Raw genomic sequence first — 20,949 nt, 5'->3', positions numbered from 1 at the left:
ACCTTAATATAGACGACTCCTTTTTAAAAGGCCATTTCTGTAAAATAACGGGAATGTCGGCTAATCCAGCATAGGAAAATGGGTATTAACAACCTTCCAATAGTCCAGAATCTCAATTAACCTCAGATAATTCAGCGTCCTGACCGTGCCAGATTATCGGAATTTACTATATAATTAAATCTATGGCATAAGCACGTCTAGTAATGCATTTATATACAATATGGAAGAGATCGTCCATGATATCAAGAGCTACAGACCATAGTCCACATCACAGGAGCGTAGAGGGGCGCACAAGTCAATAATAAGCGATAAATAAGACGGGTGGACAACGATATTTGGAAGCACTTTTCCAGTTTCAGCAAAGTTGGAAAAAAAAAAAAAAAGGACGCATGATTTTTAGTTTTTTTGCCCATTATATAATTTACTTTCTTGCTGAATTTCTTGTATTTTAAGATCTGTGCTTGCTGTCAAACAAAAATCTTCATTAGTTTACTTCCAGAGGCGGACAATGTGTCATGGTCATGTAATGATCATTAAGGTGGAACGCTTGTTACAAGGAATATAACTAGGCTCCTATTTATTGAGAGCAAGCAGAGATCTTGAAAACTGAAGCATTTAGATAGAGTTTATAAGAAAATTGTTTACAACGAAAAGGCTTTATTGGCCGAAACAAGAACATCCCTTTAAATGGTGTTCCAAAACTACAAAGCCAAATATTTCAAAGCAACTAAACATTGCATTCCTTTCCCCCTTTACTTTTCTTTTTACCGAGAGTAATTTTAAAGGGGGGTTGTTCACTATAAAAAAAAAATCCCTTTTTATTAGAAGGTTCCCCTGAATATAAGTAGATCATAGATTGTCCCACTGCTGGGTCCTCTAGCGATCAGCTATGATCAGTGGGAAACCTGCCAGTAAGTGGTCAATTTTACTGCAGCGCCACCACAGGAGAAATGAAGCGTTACACAGGTCCCATTGAAATCAATGTTCTGTCCATGTGATGCACAGATATCCTGGGTCCTCCAGTGAGACGCTCTTTGTAGCTGCTCTCCTCGGGCTAATAGATGAGGGTCTGAACGGGGAACCCCCCTCTTATAACTCAGACTTCTCTAAAGGTTTATATTTGGAAATGGGTAGACCGGACAGGTCCTTTAAGGCTTTGGTTGCCCTCATGCTACATAAAAGTATAAATAAAGGGAAAAACCCCAGAATAGGATAGAAAGATTTATTTAACAATTCCAAAAACATTCTTTGCACGACGTATTTTCACCAGAATTTTGTCTTTTTTTTTTCTCGATTAAAACAAGTACAGAAAGCAGAACACGGCGCAGAGTAGAGACAAAGGAGACCGAGAACGTCTCACTCGTCTGTTATATTTGATTTCCGTATTGGCAAAGCACGGCTTCAAATATATTGATTTTTACTGAACTGTACCCCAGGGTCACACTGGAACCGCTCCGCCTGCAATTATGACACCTGGGATGATTGTTGCTTTTTAATGGTATTGACTTGGCGTCAGCTACGCGGTCAGCGACTGGAAAAGGTCTTGCCCCTGAAGAAAAAGACAAAACAAAACATCACTTAAAAGGGGTTATATTAAGATTAAAAGTCATCTCTGTTCTCGTGATCGGTGGGGGTCCTAATGGTCAGACCCCCACCGATCAGCATGTTATCCCCTATCCTGTGGTTAGGAGATAACTTAAGCTTAAAACAACCCCTTTAATGGGGTTGTAAAAATCTTGGTGAAAATCCTTTAACCCTTTTGCTGCGGCAACAATTTTCGCTTTTGACACACACACTTTAAACCTGAATTATAAAATAAATTGTAAAAAATCCTACTAAAGCCCCAAACCCGTGTATTTTCTGAAAGTAAACAACTGGCACATTGTGAAAATGTCACCTAGCACTTTACATACATGGGGGCCTTTAGGCAAATTGGCATCAAAGCTTAAATCCAAGCCTTCTCCGTTATTTAGCCATCAGTGCCATTATATTTAGCTCCCGATATGTAAATAGCGCCCTGGACTGTAAATGGGGCGTGTAAATGGCATGGGGGCGGGTAACATCGCTGTGACATTGTCCAATCAGCTACGTGTACTGTGTGATCTCTCGCGAGATCACAGTCTATCCTTCACTGAGTGACAAGAGCTGGAGAGAGGAGAGCGTGCGCACGCATAGCTCCACCACCGACACGGAACAGAAAAGAAGAATGTGAGTTCTTGTTCTGTTCCGTGGCGGCGGGAGTATCGTTGGCAGCGGCATCGGAGCTGTGCGCGCGCACACTCACTCTTCAGCTCTCGGCAGACAAGGCCAACATGACTGGGATCTCTCGTGAGATCAGTCTGGTCTGCCGAGAGCTGGAGTGTGAGAGCGTGCCAACGATACTCCCGCTGCCATGGAAAGGAAGAATTCACATTCTTTTGTTCTGTGGAGGCAGCGGAGCGGTGCGCGCGCACTCTCCTCTCTCCAGCTCTTGTCAGACAGCGAAGGAAAGACTGATCTCGTGAGAGCGATCACACAGCCGCCATGACATGGTCCGTAGCAGATTGGACAGTGTCACAGCGATAAGTAACAGGCCCCCCCATGCCATTTACACGCCCCATTGATGACAGGCGGTTATTTACATATCAGGCGCGAAATGTAACGGCACCGATATCTAAATAACGGAGGAGGAAATAGCCCTGCCTATTACATGCTGCACTCCGCTGCACATGTACGGGCACGTGAAAGGTTCTCTTTACCGTTTCATAAAAATGTGGCTAAAAGTCTGAACCAAGAGATGCACAACATCCTAAAAGATCAGAGAGAACATATAATCTCTCATTGGTAAGAGGGGCGATACGAAGAAAAGCTCCTGTACCCGCCCCTGGGGTCACTGGAGGCTGTACAGGGGGGAGGTGACAGGCTGTGATCTTTCTTCGTGCGCTCACTTTCGGCTCCCCCCTTTTCATCTTGTTCTCCAACTTCGAAAACGAGCGCTAGGCCCCAATTATTAAGCCTAGAAAATGGAGCCTGGTATCATTGGAAATCTAAGATTCTGGACTTTAGTATCATGCCGAAGATCTAAGCTCGCCTTACATCCTATTACATATGTCCTTGGCAGTGAAGGTTTAATCTGCTAACCCAGAAAGCCAGATAAAAACATTTCCAAAACTGAATTGCAAAATAAAATGGAACTTCACAAGTAAAGGGGGAAGGTGTTTTTCTTCCTGAAAGATCTCAAGTCTAAGGTCCTGTTCACACAGAGGTTTTTGCCGTGGAAACCGTGGCAAAAAACAGCTGAAATTAACTCCCATTGATTTCATTCATGCGAGGAAAGAAAACCGCTAGTGGGAAAAAGAAGCGACATGCCCTAACTTGAGGCGGTTTCCGCCTCAAGAACCCCTTTGATACGGGAGACAGAAACAAAGGAGTTTTTTGCCGCGACTTTTTGGCAAAAAAAACACTCACTTTTTGTACCCTTTGGGGGAGTTCAGAGAGTTTTTTGACTAGTTTTTTGATGCGGAAACGCGCCGCAAAACTCGCCAAAACACGGCTGAAAATGCCTCCCATTGATTTAAATTGGTAAAAAAAACGCGGCAAAAAAACGTGGAGCAAAACCACTTTAAAAAAAAACAAAAAAAAACGGGGCTGATTTTGCCAGGCAGAATTTTCTGCCTGCAAAGAAACTCAGTGTGAACATACCCTAACGAGTTTTATACACGATATTTAGATTTTCCAATAAGAATTTGTGTAAATGCTGCCGTCAGCTCGGAACATGGCCTCCGATATATAGACCTGGCCGCTCTCCTGACTTGTCTGTTGTAGTAAATGCTTTTAATGATTCAGAAGCATTTTTTTTCCTCGGGACGCTGCATTATGCCGTTCCTCTATAATTCCTCCTGGAAATGAATGAATAAATTGACACATTGGTTTTTACACTTCCCTTGTCAATGAAGTCCCTACAGTCTAAGGCCGAATTCAGACAAATGTGGTACATGCCCGCTAAAACAATGGCCATCACACGGACGCATGTATTTCAATGGGGCCATTCACATGGCCGTTGTTTCAACGGAGCACGTGAAGGGTCTGTTGAAAAATAGAACACGTTCCCACGTTCGTCTGAATCTGGCCTAACACTGTCCAATCAGAATGTGTAGGGACACACCCTCTTGACAAAAGGAAGGGGGAACGCCCAGTTGTCAATTCATTCCTACATTTCCAAGAAGGATAACAGAGGAACAGATTCTTAAAAATAGGCGCACCACAATTTTATGGAGAATGCAGGTATTTACTAAAACAAACATGTCAGGAAAGGGGCTGTCTCATCGAAAGAACCCTCCACATGCCCCTCGTAGACCGCGTCTCGCTCTCTTTGATGGACTGGGACAGAATTTAAATAGCCGGCATGTAATCCAACCTGGATCTGGTTTCGTGACGAGACAACCCCTATTACCATAGTGTAGAAAAGAGACCACGTATCTATGAGGGAGATTTAGGTCTCACGCACACGACCGGATTGGTTTTGTGGTGCGCGAAAACCACGGGTTTGTTGCAGTCCATTGTGCCGCAAAATACCTTTGTTGTGCGTCCGTGTGTCATCTGTAGTATAGGGGAATCCGCAAATCTGGCTCATAAAATTACTTAGTCGGTTTTTGAAGTCTAGATTTGCGGACCCTACACGGATCCGTGTAAACCGCAGTCATGTGCATGGGGCCATAGAAATTGATGGGTGCGCAATTGATCCGCAAAAATGAAGATAAATTGCGGCTGCAAAAGCATGGCCGTGTGAATGAGGCCTTACGAAGCAAATTGTAAAAATTCCCCTAAGGCCTCATCATCTGTGTTACTCCCTTATGAGGACTTCCTAATAAATCTTTACAATGGGAGAGCTTCCCTTCAATAGAAAAGTAAATACGAGTTACGCCCCGTGAGAAGACGGAAATGACCGGTATCACATGTCCGCTGTTATTTATCCAAATCAGCAGAGGAACTTTACCTTAATAAAACCCGGGGCTGATCAAATACAGGGAGACCCATCACTGACCACAGGTATGTGCAGATAAGATCGCTATAATCCCTGCACACACCTCATGTCCCATTCAGAGATTTTATTAGGATGTAGAACAAGGAACATACAACATTTGAATTCCTCTTATGTTTATTTTAACCTGGACAAACCAGTTTTAGAAAAGTGCAAATATTTAAAAGGGGCTGTCCAGTTTAATCAATGTATAATAAAGAAAAAAATTCTGCAATTTTCTAAGATGCTATTGGGTTCACGGTTCAAAAGATAACTGCTTGCAGTCAATGAATGGGAATATTCTTGCGTGCAGGACTTGACTTTGACCCATACAGACGTAATACTTCTTACAGCTGAGAGTTTGCTGCAGTGTATTAAAGTCTAGTCAATCCATTGTAAACCAAAAACCACGACAGCGCAAACCTCTCTTGCCATGAGGGTTGGTTACAATGTGCAAGTGTAGGTTAGAGCCATCAGCCTGGAATTCAGGCTGAGAGACGAGGCTGTAGCAAACACTCAGCTATGGTAAGTATTTTCAGGTAAATTCAAATGGTCTCATTCACTGACAGAAAGCAGAGATGGTTAAAATGGCAAGGATTTAAAACACAGTATATAATAATAATTAAAAAAAAAAAAAATATCTGAATTTTTCAGTGATCCATATAGATCTACTTACGACATAGTCTTCATCTCCTTCCTCTCTGCGTCAGGACGAGCTCTGTTCAGAACCTTCAGGAAGTCGGATGTTTTTGCTCTCATGCGAGTATGGATGTAAGCCTTTTGAAAAGGGGCAGAAAAATGTATGAAATACAATGCCTGCATATTTGGAGGCTACGTCTTATGGCATTATATTCAACATAAAGTAAATAAGGAGGTCCTTACACACAAACAATAACGACACACATCTAATACTGGAAGCAGTGGTAGGATAGAGTAGGGGCATGTAACGTTACATGATCTTTACGGGACCGTGGATGTGTGGGGAACTCACCTTGGAGCACTTGATATGGTAGTGCAGATAGTCCCGGAATGTGTGGATGAGATTGATGGTGTTGTCCCGTGCGTTGGCACTGGTGTGACGTGGGAAGAGCACTGAGGGCAAAATAGACAGATTGATAAAAGCAAAAATAAAGTGTTATTACATGGGTAATAAAAAAACAGCACCACACCTGTCCACAGGTTCTGTGGTATTGCAACTCAGTCCCATTCACTTCAATGGAGTTGAGCTGTAATACCCAACATAACCTGTGGATGAGTGTGGCGCTGTTGTTCACCCTGGACAACCCCTTGAATTATTCTGCTCCGGTGCTGCATTGTCCTCACTTCCCATCCCTGCCAGGATACATTAGGCCTCATTTACATAACAGCGCAGCGTTGTACAATCGCAGTCACTATGGACGGTGACTCGTGGTAAAAAAACGCTGCAGAGCGAAGAGTCACGTGCAAGTTCAATGTTTTCCTATGGGGGAAAAAACTGCAAGGGACCTTGAGACCAGAGAAAAGAAAAAAAAAAAAAACAAAAGAAACCCGCCCCACCCCAAAAAAAAAACCACTCGTAACTTCCTTTCCTATAGGGTTCCTATAGAGTTGCAGTAATGTCATGATTCTACCGTGAAGTCCAAGCCAAAAAGTGAGCACTCACCGAATGTGATGTATCCAATGTTATCCCCCACTGCTGCGTCCGTGTCCTTCAACTCCAGGGGAGGCTCCCGATGGCTGAACAGGACCTGAGGTGCGGTGTGACTGGCACGACGTCCCTCCTTAAACTCCTGCACACAAAGACTTGGTGAGACAAGTTTCCGCACAGGTCGTAAAGAGCTCAGCTACATAATGAGTGACTGATCCGTATATCCAGAGTGTGAGCACCAACCAGTCCATTCAATAGTTAAAACCCCTGGGCAGTTATTGAGCCTAATGCAAAGAAAATCTTGAGCGACTTACCTGCATGAACACCTTTCCTAGAACCACGTCATCATCGTCCTTAAATACTGTGCTAAACACCACGGTTACTCGATCCTTCTTGGCTTCCACATACCTAAAAAAGTGAACGACAGAAAAAGGAACTTAATTTTGGAGATAAAACTAGAAAAAAACTGAGATAAATGTGATAATTTGACAGCTATTCCAGTGAGAACAAAAAAAATTAAATTCTCCTACAGTTTTATATTCGTGTATATAGGGAGCAGTATTATAGTAGTTATATTCTTGTATATAGGAGCAGTATTATAGTAGTTATATTCTTGTATATAGGAGCAGTATTATAGTAGTTATATTCTTGTATATAGGAGGCAGTATTATAGTAGTTATATTCTTATATATATAGGGAGCAGTATTATAGTAGTTATATTCTTGTATATAGGGGCAGTATTATAGTAGTTATATTCTTGTATATAGGGGGCAGTATTATAGTAGTTATATTCTTGTATATAGGAGCAGTATTATAGTAGTTATATTCTTGTATATAGGAGCAGTATTATAGTAGTTATATTCTTGTATATAGGAGCAGTATTATAGTAGTTATATTCTTGTATATAGGAGCAGTATTATAGTAGTTATATTCTTGTATATAGGAGGCAGTATTATAGTAGTTATATTCTTATATATATAGGGAGCAGTATTATAGTAGTTATATTCTTGTATATAGGGAACAGTATTATAGTAGTTATATTCTTGTATATAGGGGGCAGTATTATAGTAGTTATATTCTTGTATATAGGAGCAGTATTATAGTAGTTATATTCTTGTATATAGGGGTAGTATTATAGTAGCTATATTCTTGTATATAGGGAGCAGTATTATAGTAGTTATATTCTTGTATATAGGGGCAGTATTATAGTAGTTATATTCTTGTATATAGGGGCAGTATTATAGTAGTTATATTCTTGTATATAGGAGCAGTATTATAGTAGTTATATTCTTGTATATAGGAGCAGTATTATAGTATTTATATTCTTGTATATAGGGGGCAGTATTATAGTAGTTATATTCTTGTATATAAGGAGCAGCATTATAGTAGTTATATTCTTGTATATAGGGGCAGTATTATAGTAGTTATATTCTTGTATATAGGGGCAGTATTATAGTAGTTATATTCTTGTATATAGGGGCAGTATTATAGTAGTTATATTCTTGTATATAGGGGGCAGTATTATAATTATATTCTTGTATATAGGAGCAGTATTATAGTAGTTATATTCTTGTATATAGGGGCAGTATTATAGTAGTTATATTCTTGTATATAGGGGCAGTATTATAGTAGTTATATTCTTGTATATAGGAGCAGTATTATAGTAGTTATATTCTTGTATATAGGGGGCAGTATTATAGTAGTTATATTCTTGTATATAGGAGCAGTATTATAGTAGTTATATTCTTGTATATGGGGCAGTATTATAGTAGTTATATTCTTGTATATAGGAGCAGTATTATAGTAGTTATATTATTGTATATAGGGGCAGTATTATAGTAGTTATATTCTTGTATATAGGAGGCAGTATTATAGAAGTTATATTCTTGTATATAGGGGCAGTATTATAGTAGTTATATTCTTGTATATAGGAGGCAGTATTATAGTAGTTATATTCCTGTATATAGGGGCAGTATTATAGTAGTTATATTCTTGTATATAGGGGGCAGTATTATAGTAGGTATATTCTTGTATATAGGAGGCAGTATTATAGTAGGTATATTCTTGTATATAGGAGGCAGTATTATAGTAGGTATATTCTTGTACATAGGGGCAGTATTATAGTAGTTATATTCTTGTATATAGGAGCAGTATTATAGTAGTTATATTCTTGTATATAGGGGCAGTATTATAGTAGTTATATTCTTGTATATAGGGGCAGTATTATAGTAGTTATATTCTTGTATATAGGGGCAGTATTATAGTAGTTATATTCTTGTATATAGGGGGCAGTATTATAATTATATTCTTGTATATAGGAGCAGTATTATAGTAGTTATATTCTTGTATATAGGGGCAGTATTATAGTAGTTATATTCTTGTTCATAGGGGGCAGTATTATAGTAGTTATATTCTTGTTCATAGGGGGCAGTATTATAGTAGTTATATTCTTGTATATAGGGACAGTATTATAGTAGTTATATTCTTGTATATAGGAGCAGTATTATAGTAGTTATATTCTTGTTCATAGGGGGCAGTATTATAGTAGTTATAAAATGTATTACACAGCAGGGGGACACAATGAGCACTTCAAAAAGATCCTCCTACGTTTAGGAGAATATGAAACCTATGCTCCAACATTAGGCATGATGGCAGCGATATTCAGAATTTTACAATAAACCTACTATTATCAGAACTTATCACTGCACCTCGGTTTATAGTTTTAGTTGTGACTAATTTATCAAAATATTCCACTGCTATAACCCGGGGGATCTCAAATGACTTACAAGGTCTCGTCCTCCCGGTAGTGAATGACGGCTCTGCTCTCTCCATCCCTTCCCTCTTCTTGGAACCTGAAGTACTTCTCAAACACCGAGGCAAAGCAGTTTCTCTTGAGCATGCCGGCCTGGTGGATGACGGAGTCGCGGTTGGGAGGAAGGACCTCCAGGTCGTACAGTAAAGAAACATTGTAACCTGGGAAGAAAAGGAGAAATTCATGATGATCATCAGTGACTTCAATAGACCAGAATGCAAGATTAAAAAAATTATAAGATCCTAAAGAAAATGTAAATTCATTATCTATGATGTGGTGCGGTTAGGAGGGGTTGCTGTAAGTAGGTCGTGCTGTGTGAACCCAAACCTAACAAAATACACTGCGACCAGAATATAACAGATCATACCAGGCTCAGTAGGGACGAGGAAGCTTCCATAGACTTTCTTCAGCACCTGTGAATGGGAAGATTCAGAGAGAAGATTTTGATTGACGGTAACATAAGAGCCTGCAGTTCCTCAGCTGTTGTGACACTACAACTCCCAGCATGCCCCAACAATTATTTTTCTTTTCTACCATTGCTGGTATTTTATAGTTTATGCACTGAGAAAGCAGATCTGTAGTGTTTCTAAGTATTTCCGTACAACAAATTGATCCAGCAACAATTTTTATACATGGCACCCCCAATATATTTAATATGGATGAACCCTAGACCATGCCCACAGAGCGGAAAGGCAGTTATGTCAATCATAGTGCCAACAAGGCAGATTTCTAAGGTGAAAACACAGATTAAAAAGGGAATTTTTTTTAAAATATATATATATATATATATATACATACAAATAATGTTCTTTTTAAAAGCCTGGTCTGGCGTGCATCATTCACAAGTATCCTCACGATCCTCTCTCTCAGGTGACATCTTTCTCTGAATATATGGTTGTGTTCAGATGGCACTGGTTTCTTTGGGTGCTCGAGGTAGGGTCCCAACCCGGGTATAGGTTAAGAATTTGTACTCGGCACACTTTGCTTGTGTTACAAAAATATATTTTTATTTTTATTATGGATGCCAGAGGCTGTATGTGCGACGTCGACGTTTCGGTCAGACAGACCTTCGTCGGGCACTGAGCCGTGCTGGGGACTGGATCGGTACAAAATGATGCGTGTATAGCGCTGCTGTGGTCAGTAACCGGCGGCTTACCGCCAACACAGAGCGGTAAGCCGCCGGTTACTGACCACAGCAGCGCTATACACGCATCATTTTGTACCGATCCAGTCCCCAGCACGGCTCAGTGCCCGACGAAGGTCTGTCTGACCGAAACGTCGACGTCGCACATACAGCCTCTGGCATCCATAATAAAAATAAAAATATATTTTTGTAACACAAGCAAGGTGTGCCGAGTACAAATTCTTAATCTTTCTCTGAATGTAAGGGGCAGCATTTTGGTAGCTATGCCATCTCCAATCATACTAAGCCCTGAGCCTTCCCAGCATCAGATATAATCCTCCAGTGCCAATGTCTGCTGACAGGCTGGCTCCAGAAGAGGAGGCTACATACAACAGCTGCTGAAGGGCTGCTCACAGGATGGTAATAATATTGTGCTATACCATAAGGCTGGCACTATGGGCATTACAAAGAGCCTTGCACTGTGGGGAGTCCTCGAATGATGGCACTCGGGAACTATGGCTGGGCTGGCACTACCAGGAGGTGTGTTCAGAGTACCACTTCACTATCCACCTGACGCAGCAGATTGGGTAGAGCTGGTAAAGCTTTCACAACACGGATGGATTTGTATGGTGTCTAAATAAACGATCTGCAGCCATACTCCATGAAAAAGCTGCCGTCAGCAGGGAAGCAGCAGCGCTGGGATTACTGAATAAACATGGCCGGCTTCACTCCAGTGTTTGCTGAGCAGTGACTCAGGAAGTCTGACACATTTCCTGCCCCCGACCGCACACATTACTCAACAAGATGCTTTGTTTTCTACCATAAAAGGAGCTCAATGCTGCAAATGTGGATGGAGATCAGCGGCAGAACGCACTGAACCTGGAAGGTGCTGCCCGGCGTCCATAGGAGTAGATTGTATAGTAGAGTATAAGAGGATCCGACGCGGATTGAGGAGCAAATACATAGCAAATTTCGTTAACGATCCGACCGCAAAACACGACACTTATTGTTTATGTAACAGATTATTTTAGGAATTATGGACAGAGGTTTGCCTATTACATGGAGTTAATGGGAGAGGGGGGGGGTTCCCATTTTAGACGCTCCTCTATGAACCAAACCGGAGAGCAGCTGCCGAGCATTCAGTGGGCCTTGTGTAAAGCTGCAGGAGAAACGAGGACACGTCAGCGGATTCCCTACTTGATAACATTTTGGGGGATCCGAGCACAATCTAAATAGAAGGGCAGGGAGCCGTTAAGTCTCCGTTCTCAGCTACCAGAGGTAGGATCTATATCATTATCGATCTCGCCCGCTTAACACCCTCAGATGTGGCGCTCAAGAGCGAGCGCCGCATCTGAGTGTTGTTGGAGGGAGGGAGCTCCCTCCCTCACACCACTGGTACCCTGCGTAAGATAGCAGGGTGTCGGTGTCACTTATGGCAGCCAGGGGGTCTAATAAAGGCCCCCCCAGTTTGCCACTAGTTATGCCTGCTAGGCCATGCCAGAAGCATGGGCCTAGGAGATACCTGTCCGTTTTACACGGACAGGCAAGTAATACACTGCAATACACAAGTATTGCAGTGTATTATAAGTTCCCTACTGGGACTAGTAAAAAAAAAAAGTTAAATAAAAAATAAAATAAATGAAAACCCTTTTTCCCCCTTACAAAATGCTTTATTATAAAAAAAAAAAAGGAAAAAAAAAATAAAATAAAATAAAATTTGCTGTTTTCTAGGAATCCTGCCTTAGAATAAATGTGATAGAAAGTCGCATCTACTCCAAAATGGTACCGATAAATACCACAAGTCGTCCTGCAAAAAACAAAAGCCCTCACACAACTGCATCGGTGGAAAAAAAAAAAAAGTTATGGCTCTTGAAATATGGAGACCCAAAAACAAATAAATTGTGAAAAATAAAGTTATTGTGTTATTTATACCACACGGTAAACGGCGTATATTTAGGATGCAAAAAAGAGTGGCGAAATTGCTGTTTTTTTCTATTCTCCCCCCCAAAAAAAGTTAATCAATAAATTCTATGTACCCCAAAATGTTTCTATTAAACAATACAACTTGTCCTGCAAAAAAGACCTTCTACAGCGATGTCGACGCAGAAATTAAAAAAGTTAGAGCTCTTTGAATGAGATGATGGAAAAACGTAAAAAAAAAAAAGTTTGGTAATGAAGGCCTAAAATAGGCTGGTCACTAAGGGGTCAAAATACAAAACATTTTAGGAAATACTATGAATGTATCCCCTTGGGCCCCAAAATAAAATACATTTAAAAAGGGCCATTCTGCTTTTCCGACATACCAAGGGCTTAAAACTGATAAGTAAATTGAATCCTTGCAAAGACTGCAGAACCCGACCCCGAGCTGCTCCCCCCTCATTCCTCTCTGACTAGACCCCGTCTTATGCGGCTGCTCAACCATCGGCCGGACAACCAACTGGTAGAAGAACAAATGCAAAAGTGCCAATAACGAAGTGTAAAAATGCTATAAAAGTGCAACTTCTCCTGTAGATCCCGTATACAGTCCTATATAGGGGACCACCACGGCTACGTGACATCTAGGTGAGAACTATACAAGTCCCACGGCAGAACTTCCGTGTTTCACACTCCCCCGACATTGTGTCCAACAACCGCATCACATGAACCACTTCATCTTCCTCTATGAGGAAGGGGTGGGGGTGATATACAGGGGGTGATATACAGGGGGTATCCGCAGCAATGAAAGTGCCCATAATCATCAGATGAGTCGCCCGAACCTGCAAAACATCCAACGTGTACGGTGGTGTCCCAAATATCCCCCCGATGGCAGACATGGGGGGGGGGGGGAATTGGGTATGTGGGATTTCAACATGTCCAATTCTTTGTTCCTGCAGGAGAGAAGACGCCTCTGGCAGCGCGTGATTATCCTCCCCCAAACTAAAACACGTGCACGCTTGGCCAGGCTGCGGGCAGGTATACGGGAGAGTCCGGAAGAATAGCCGTCAGGTGAACGAGCTTTTCAGGCAAACCTCTGAAGTGTAAGGGCAGCTTTACATCCCCCATTCCCTGTAGGGACCCCTGAAATAAGTGGGTGTCCATGTAACACTGATGCGTGGAGTGGTAATCCAGGACAAGTTAATAGGAGAGTTCTCTGGATGGGACCCCCATTCCCCCCAACATCTGCCCTAATGCAGCACGTTAAAGGGGTTTTCCAGAGGAGACCACAACCCAGGTCCCAACGTGGAACTCCGGCCGCCTTTAAAACCGCTTCCCATCACGGGGCTGTGCGTGTAAAGTCAGGAGAAGAGGACGTTCTCCGATGATGACCACATCCAGATGTCCGAGAATTCATCCGTGTGTTTTTATTTATTTTTCTAATTTCTTTCTAGGTCTAGTGTTCCTTTAAATACTCAGAGTCTCAACAGCTTATGCCCGACAGTGAAAATGCAGAAAACGGTAATAAACCGCAAGAACGAGACACAAACCGCAAGGGGGATGTATTTGTTCACTACAGCCCGCCCCCCCCCCCCCCCCCCAATTATACATGTTTTTCGGCAGACGTCAGCAGCAAAATCCTGAATAACTTTCCTCTCCGTAGAACAAAAAAAAAAAAGCAAAAACCCAGCGAGCAGGGAGCCCCGAGTCCACCAAAATAACACAGCACAGGCCGACACTGAACTGCTATGACAAAGGGGGTCAGAGAACCAAAACAACGTAACCTCTCACACTGGAGGCCGCCCCGCAACATGAAAACATGATCACAGTACGGGACAGTTGTCCGGCAGCGAGGCAGGGACTCCTAGCGTCCTACATAACTATGATAGGAGCCCGGCTCCCTGCAGTGTGTCCGGTCCGGGATCTTGGTGAAACTACCTCTTAAATTGTCGAATGATGAAGTTTAGTAGGTTTCTAATAAACATTGTATCAGTTCTTCCCCATATCCAAGATCTCTGCTTGCTTTCAGTGAATAAAAGTTCAAATACAGAGGCTGAAAACTAAACCGGACTTGGTCCTGGTCACACAGCTGCAATTTGTTACTATGTGTCAGTGATCAGCCAGGATTCAAGACAGAAGAGAGAAATGAACTAGAGATGTTATTTCACAAACCCCTCTGCACTTGTCCTATTAGGGCACGTGGAGCTGATAGGCAGAGGATTACTTACACAATACCCCCATATCAATGGCCGCTGTTTAACCCTTCATTAACACTAGAGATTGGAGAGACGTTCCCTAATTCTTCCTTCATCAGCTGTGACCACAAACGTAAAACGTGGTACGAAATAATTGTCCCCCCAAAAAACAAACTTTCCCTCGCACCTCATCGGCCCCGTGATCCTGCAGGTCCTTGTAGAACTTCAGAGAGATACTGATCATAATTTTCGCCTTGTCTCCATTTGGGTTAGAGATGTGGTAAAGAACTCCGTCAAAATCTGGGGAGAAAAAGACAACACCGTAAAAACAAGGTGACGATCGTGTAAGAGAAGTTATTATATCGTCTACTCAACCATTATAACGTCTCCAGGAAAGCTGGGTGACAACCAGTATGAGGTCATCCCCGATCCACCAGGGTGTCGCCCAGCGTTGCATCCTTTTCCTGATAACCTGTCTAGTTATGAAGGAATTGGGGGGGGGGGGTCCTCTATAATGGCATAGTTTGTTAAACCATGTGAATAAACCCTTACCCAGCTTTCCCAGACTCCTGAATGACAAATATCCCTAAGTTGCGGGAAAACTGCAATATCGGCAGACATTGGGTGTAAACCCAGCTTTAAAAAAAAAACAAAAAAAAAAAACACAAAAATACACAACAGCGAGTGCATTTACCAAGCAAAACACGCCAGAATTCTGGTTCAAATTGCGGTAAAAAAATGGCATACGTCAAATAATTTTATGTTTGACACTTTTTCTGGTTCTGAGAAAAAAAAAAAAAAAAGGGTCATGCCCTTTCTTCAGGCGTTCCCGGTTCCCGTCCCTGACATCAATGGAAGGCAAAGAAAGCTGTTTTTGCCCACGGCCAAAGAGAGTGCGGGCAGGTCAAAATCTGCCTCAAAATTCAGTCAGGAATTTTTTAAGCAGATTTTTCTGTCTGCAAAAAACTCTGTGTGAACAGGACCTAAAAGGTAAGACCCGGGTGTAGCCATCGTCTCACTACGTTCATTCTGGTGACTACTCAGGGTTACTTTATTTTTACCAGTACATATCAGATCGTTAGGAACAAACCTGCAAATGTCACCTCCACGGCTTCTGGCTTGTTCCTAGAAGACAAACAGTAAAGAATCATCAGCGTGTGCAAGAACCATGGCGCCCAGGAGAGACGAGCGCCCAGGAGAGACGAGCGCCCAGGAGAGACGAGCGCCCAGGAGAGACGTGCGCCCAACACTAGCTCACCAGGGCACAACAAACCCCCAACAACTTCCTGATGACTTCTCAAGTCCACACTATTTAAAGGGCTTGTCCGATATCGGATCGTTCTTTTTTTATATTCTTGCGGCCGCCTTTATTTTCCCCCCCAAATACCTTTTTTTCCCTTTTCAAGTCCTTCCCGTCCTAAACACTTCTCCTGTGGTCTCGCAGCTCTGGGGTTACATCCCATCTTACATTCTATGACCACTTCCGACTCGGCTCCCAGCATGCACTGGTTCTCTCCCAGCATGCCGTGCGCCTGGACCGCAGCAAATACACTGTACTGAGCATGTGTGGTTCAAAAGAGACATTCTTCAAACAGCGCATCGGAAGTCCTAAATGCCGATAGGGCGGCGTCACGTGACCCAAGTTGCCACCAGGAGAAATTAAGATCCTTAAAAAGGTAAGTCTGATTCCGCTGTTTGTGTCTTTTTCTCTCCATCTTCTGGAGAGACACAGAGACTGCAGCTGCATCCCCCTCCTCCCCGTCTACGATCAATTATATCACTATGATTCTTTGGTGGTTGAGGAAGTTACCAGGAATCTGCAGGCACAAAAAGGAACCACTGGCCGCTGCACAGCGAGGAAGACGTCACGTAGGGCTGGGCAATTCATCGAAATCCAGCGCAATTAATCCACGTCATTTTGCGCATTTCGGTTTTAGCAATTATCCCCCCCCCCCCGGTTTAAACGATCATCATCTTCAGGGCGCAGTTAGAGTTGAATCCAATAGGAGAGCAGGGGGACTGTAAGGTCCCTGGTTCTACCATTCCCTATGTATCGACGGACAAGAGGCAGTGACGTCATCGCGCCTGTCTGCGCCGCACAGACCAGAGGGACCTCCTCCACTCGTCATTAGGGGAGTATATATATATATATATTATTCTTATCAGGCATTATTGGGTGCAGCTGTGGGGACATTATACTGTGGAGGGGCAGCTATAGGGGCATTATAATGTGTGGGGGCAGCTATGGGGTACTTTATACTGTGGAGGGGCAGCTATAGGGGCATTATAATGTGTGGGGGCAGCTATGGGGTACTTTATACTGTGGAGGGGCAGCTATAGGGGCATTATGTGTGGGGGCAGCTATAGGGGCAATATAATGTGTGGGGGCAGCTATGGGGTACTTTATACTGTGGAGGGGCAGCTATGGGGTACTTTATACTGTGGAGGGGCAGCTATGGGGTACTTTATACTGTGGAGGGGCAGCTATGGGGTACTTTATACTGTGGAGGGGCAGCTATGGGGTACTTTATACTGTGGAGGGCAGCTATAGGGGCATTATAATGTGTGGGGGCAGCTATGGGGTACTTTATACTGTGGAGGGCAGCTATAGGGGTATTATAATGTGTGGGGGCAGCTATGGGACAATTTACTGCATGGGAGTATATTATATACAGCAGGCTCAGGGGATACATTTTTTATTCACAAGCGGCCATTATTATATCTGAGCGTCCGCCATGTAATACTACATTCCCCCAGCAGCGACTGCATGACTGGCTGGCCGGGGCTGCCCCTGGAAAAATAAGGGCCTGTTCACTTCTGCGTCTGTGTTTCTGTTGCTCTATCAGCGGTACAATGAAAATACGGACGTTCTGTTGCATGACAAACACAGTCAGCGCCCGAAGGAACCCAATGACTATAATCGGTTCGGTCAGGATTCCGGCGGTTTAACCAAAAACAATAGTGCCACCTGCTGTCCTATCAAGTCCGGTATTTTGGTCCGGATCTGTGACGGAGGACCCTGAGCCTCCAATGTCAGGTGTGAACAGACCCTTAGCTGGGAGTACGGAGCTGGACCTGTATGACCGGGTCAAGAAAGCCCAAACTAGGCCCACTTGTCTCTTCTCTCCCCCGAGTTCAGTGTAATTCTACTCTAGTTCTTAGGGACGCGCTGATTGACAACCCCACTGAAAGGTTGTTAGGGAATGTATCCCTAGCAACCAATCTGTCAGACTTGTCCCATCTGGTCAGACCAATGCCACATTGTCGCAGCCCGGCGGCGGGAGAAAGGCGACGAGCAGCCCGGCGGCGGGAGAGAGGCGACGAGCAGCCCGGCGGCGGGAGAGAGGCGACGAGCAGCCCGGCGGCGGGAGAGAGGCGACGAGCAGCCCGGCGGCGGGAGAGAGGCGACGAGCAGCCCGGCGGCGGGAGAGAGGCGACGAGCAGCCCGGCGGCGGGAGAGAGGCGACGAGCAGCCCGGCGGCGGGAGAGAGGCGACGAGCAGCCCGGCGGCGGGAGAGAGGCGACGAGCAGCCCGGCGGCGGGAGAGAGGCGACGAGCAGCCCGGCGGCGGGAGAGAGGCGACGAGCAGCCCGGCGGCGGGAGAGAGGCGACGAGCAGCCCGGCGGCGGGAGAGAGGCGACGAGCAGCCCGGCGGCGGGAGAGAGGCGACGAGCAGCCTGGTAACAGTCACACCGTATCAGATCACAATAAAATCCAGGCGCTATTCCCGTAAAATCACGGGGGGACCAGTGGAGGCGCTCCGCTCGATCACTCTCCATATAGTCAATCCCCCGGGCCCAGGCGCCGCTGTTCTCAGACTCAGAGATTTCTCAGGCTGTCTCTCTTTCTAGGAGAGCTGGGTGACCACCCATAACACTGCGGACACCCAGCTTTCCCAGGCTCCTGCATGACAAGTCTGCCTAGTTCTGCTGTGATAACCTCGGCTCCAGCCTCTAACAGGTTTACCATTCAGGACTGAAAAAGCCGGAGTGACATTCACAGTGATAAGTCATGGCCGCCGTATTGACAATTACCCAGCTTTCCCAGAAGCAGATAGATTATTATCTAATAACGCAGCAGAAAAAAAAAAATCAAGGCCTGATATTTACTGCTGAAGTTTAGGGGAGGGGACGTATGTAATATAAACACATAATGGGGGCCCCGACACCGGCGAATCGTGAGCCCTGGAAAAGACTTATCAGAACCTCTGTGAGACGTGCGATAGTAATATCCACCCAGCTTTCCCAGGAACAGAGAGAATACACTAAAATGGAGTAAAAGGATTAGATTTCCCGGGGCTGCTGCGCCGGATACTGGGAGTCCTCACATTACTGGAGACGAGCAGCAGCACGAATACGAGGGACGCGCTCGCCGCCGACACGACGGGACTTGTTCTGAAATGCAGCCGAGATGGGGAAGTAACGCCGCGGCCTCACCAGGTCACCACCATTTCCTTACAGAAGCTCAAATCTATAAATATAGAAATCCGGACGAAGCGACGCCATGACAGAGCGCTGCCGCCACACAGGACTGTACGAGGGACTACGACCCCCTGCAGACGGACAGTTATCTGTAAATAAAGCTTCATCATTGCATCACCAAACGCTCAGCAACTTCCTTATATACCCAAGATCTCTGCTTGCGGTCAGTAAAAAAAACCTGTCTATACCTCGTCTGCTCACAGCTGAGGATTTGTTACAATTGTATCCTCCCCTGTGCTGACTGATACATTGGCAAGAAACTGTCTGGAGTCCAGGATGGTCTAAACCGGATACAACTGCAGCAAACCCTCAGCTGTGAGCAGTATTAGGTGTCAATGGTTTTCAAATGTTCGCTTGCTGTCAGTGAATAGTAACATTCGTATTTATATGCATGGGCTGCACACTGACTAGGTCTCACAGCTGAGGGTTTGTTACAATGACATCCAGTCCACTGTAATGATCTGCACGATTCGATTCCGTTGCATTTTAGAGGGGCCCTTGCTACAATGTAAGGGCAACAACAGATTAATCAGGGGCCCCACGGCCTAGACATACATGGACCCTTCTTCACCTCATTCATATACCACTTCCTACAGCCCGGAGGCCTCCACCGCCCACACACCCGGCCGCCTCCCTTAACCTTCGCCACTCACCCGGCCGCAGCATTTTCGAACTTGAGGGTGAGGGTCTCCTCGATGATGCGGTTGTTCACCTCCAGCAGGATCATGGCGACTCCTGACTGCGGGGGTTACCTCACGGAGGGTTCAAAGCTACGTCTCGGTGTCCGTCAGTGACAGGCCGCCGCTCCCCGCCCAGACTCACCGCTTCCCGTACTGCAAGACACTGTCAAGATGGCGGCCCCCACTCACTCTTCCGCCGTACAACAACATGACGCCTAAAACGATGAACCTTATAAGGAAACCAAAATTGCACTAAACATAGCAAGAACATATCCTGTCATAAGTATGTCATCTGTAGCCGTAATACATTACAATTTCTAAACCTATTTAACTGTAAGTTATTTATTTCCGCCGTACAACAACATGGCCACCGGCGGAGGTGGAAGGACCCTCGCTCTGTCATTAGGGCTGTCCTGTGTGGTGCCTGATTAAGTGGTCGGGTGTAAAGGGCGTGGGTAGACATAGGATCAGTCCTGATAGCGATTAATATGTGGGGCATGTTCTGTATTTCTCTCCTGTTCAGGTTTCTTTCCATGAAATCCTGTGCTGCAGGAATATATGAGGATTTCCGGAAAGAATCACATTTCTTAAAGGGTTAAAAATAAGACCTAAGACCGCGGTGACACAGGACCGCCATAGAATTACATTAGAAGCGATATCGCACTAAACACGCTCGTGCGATGATCTGCTGGCAATATGTCGCCATAGAGACACAGCCTTTAATAAAAAAATAATGAAAAAGCTGAGAGACCACCAATATGGCCACGATTGCAGGTCCCACAGGAGTTGTCACTCAGGTTTCCCAGTTTTTACAACCGTTTTGTTGGCGTTTTGTTCCATTTGTGGTTTTTCTGGCGATTTTTAAGTCCTCCAGAGAAGCCCATGGGAGGGCGCCAGAAAAAAACAAAACCCCATGCCCATAGCCTACTGCGTCTTCAAAAAAACACCACTGGCCACAAAACGCCACAAACCAAAACGCAGGGCACGAAGTGCGTCTTATAGTTCATTATAGACTTTAATGTTACATCTGAACGCACAAAAGACGACATTAAAAAGGCAAATGTCCCCCGTCAGACGGCCACCGGCATGTGTGCAGATTGCCATTCTGTTTAATGGGA

General features: G+C 44.4%; 1 protein-coding gene across 1 annotated transcript; it reads right to left on the bottom strand.

The window, feature by feature from the left end:
- Positions 1–1,208: 1,208 nt before the first annotated feature.
- ARPC2 (actin related protein 2/3 complex subunit 2) lies at positions 1,209–20,008 on the bottom strand. Its single transcript, XM_075829093.1, has 10 exons — positions 19,805–20,008; positions 15,761–15,795; positions 14,858–14,970; positions 9,806–9,851; positions 9,413–9,599; positions 6,941–7,034; positions 6,642–6,768; positions 5,991–6,091; positions 5,676–5,776; positions 1,209–1,549 (listed from the first exon to the last, which is right to left on the bottom strand). The coding sequence occupies exons 1-10, from the start codon at positions 19,876–19,878 to the stop codon at positions 1,525–1,527; spliced, it is 903 nt and encodes a 300-aa protein (XP_075685208.1). The 5' UTR covers positions 19,879–20,008; the 3' UTR covers positions 1,209–1,524.
- Positions 20,009–20,949: the final 941 nt, after the last annotated feature.

This window comes from Rhinoderma darwinii, chromosome 6 (assembly GCF_050947455.1).
Source record: "Rhinoderma darwinii isolate aRhiDar2 chromosome 6, aRhiDar2.hap1, whole genome shotgun sequence".
NCBI classification, from domain to species: Eukaryota; Metazoa; Chordata; class Amphibia; order Anura; family Rhinodermatidae; genus Rhinoderma; species Rhinoderma darwinii.
This window is presented reverse-complemented; position numbering and strand designations above follow the sequence as displayed.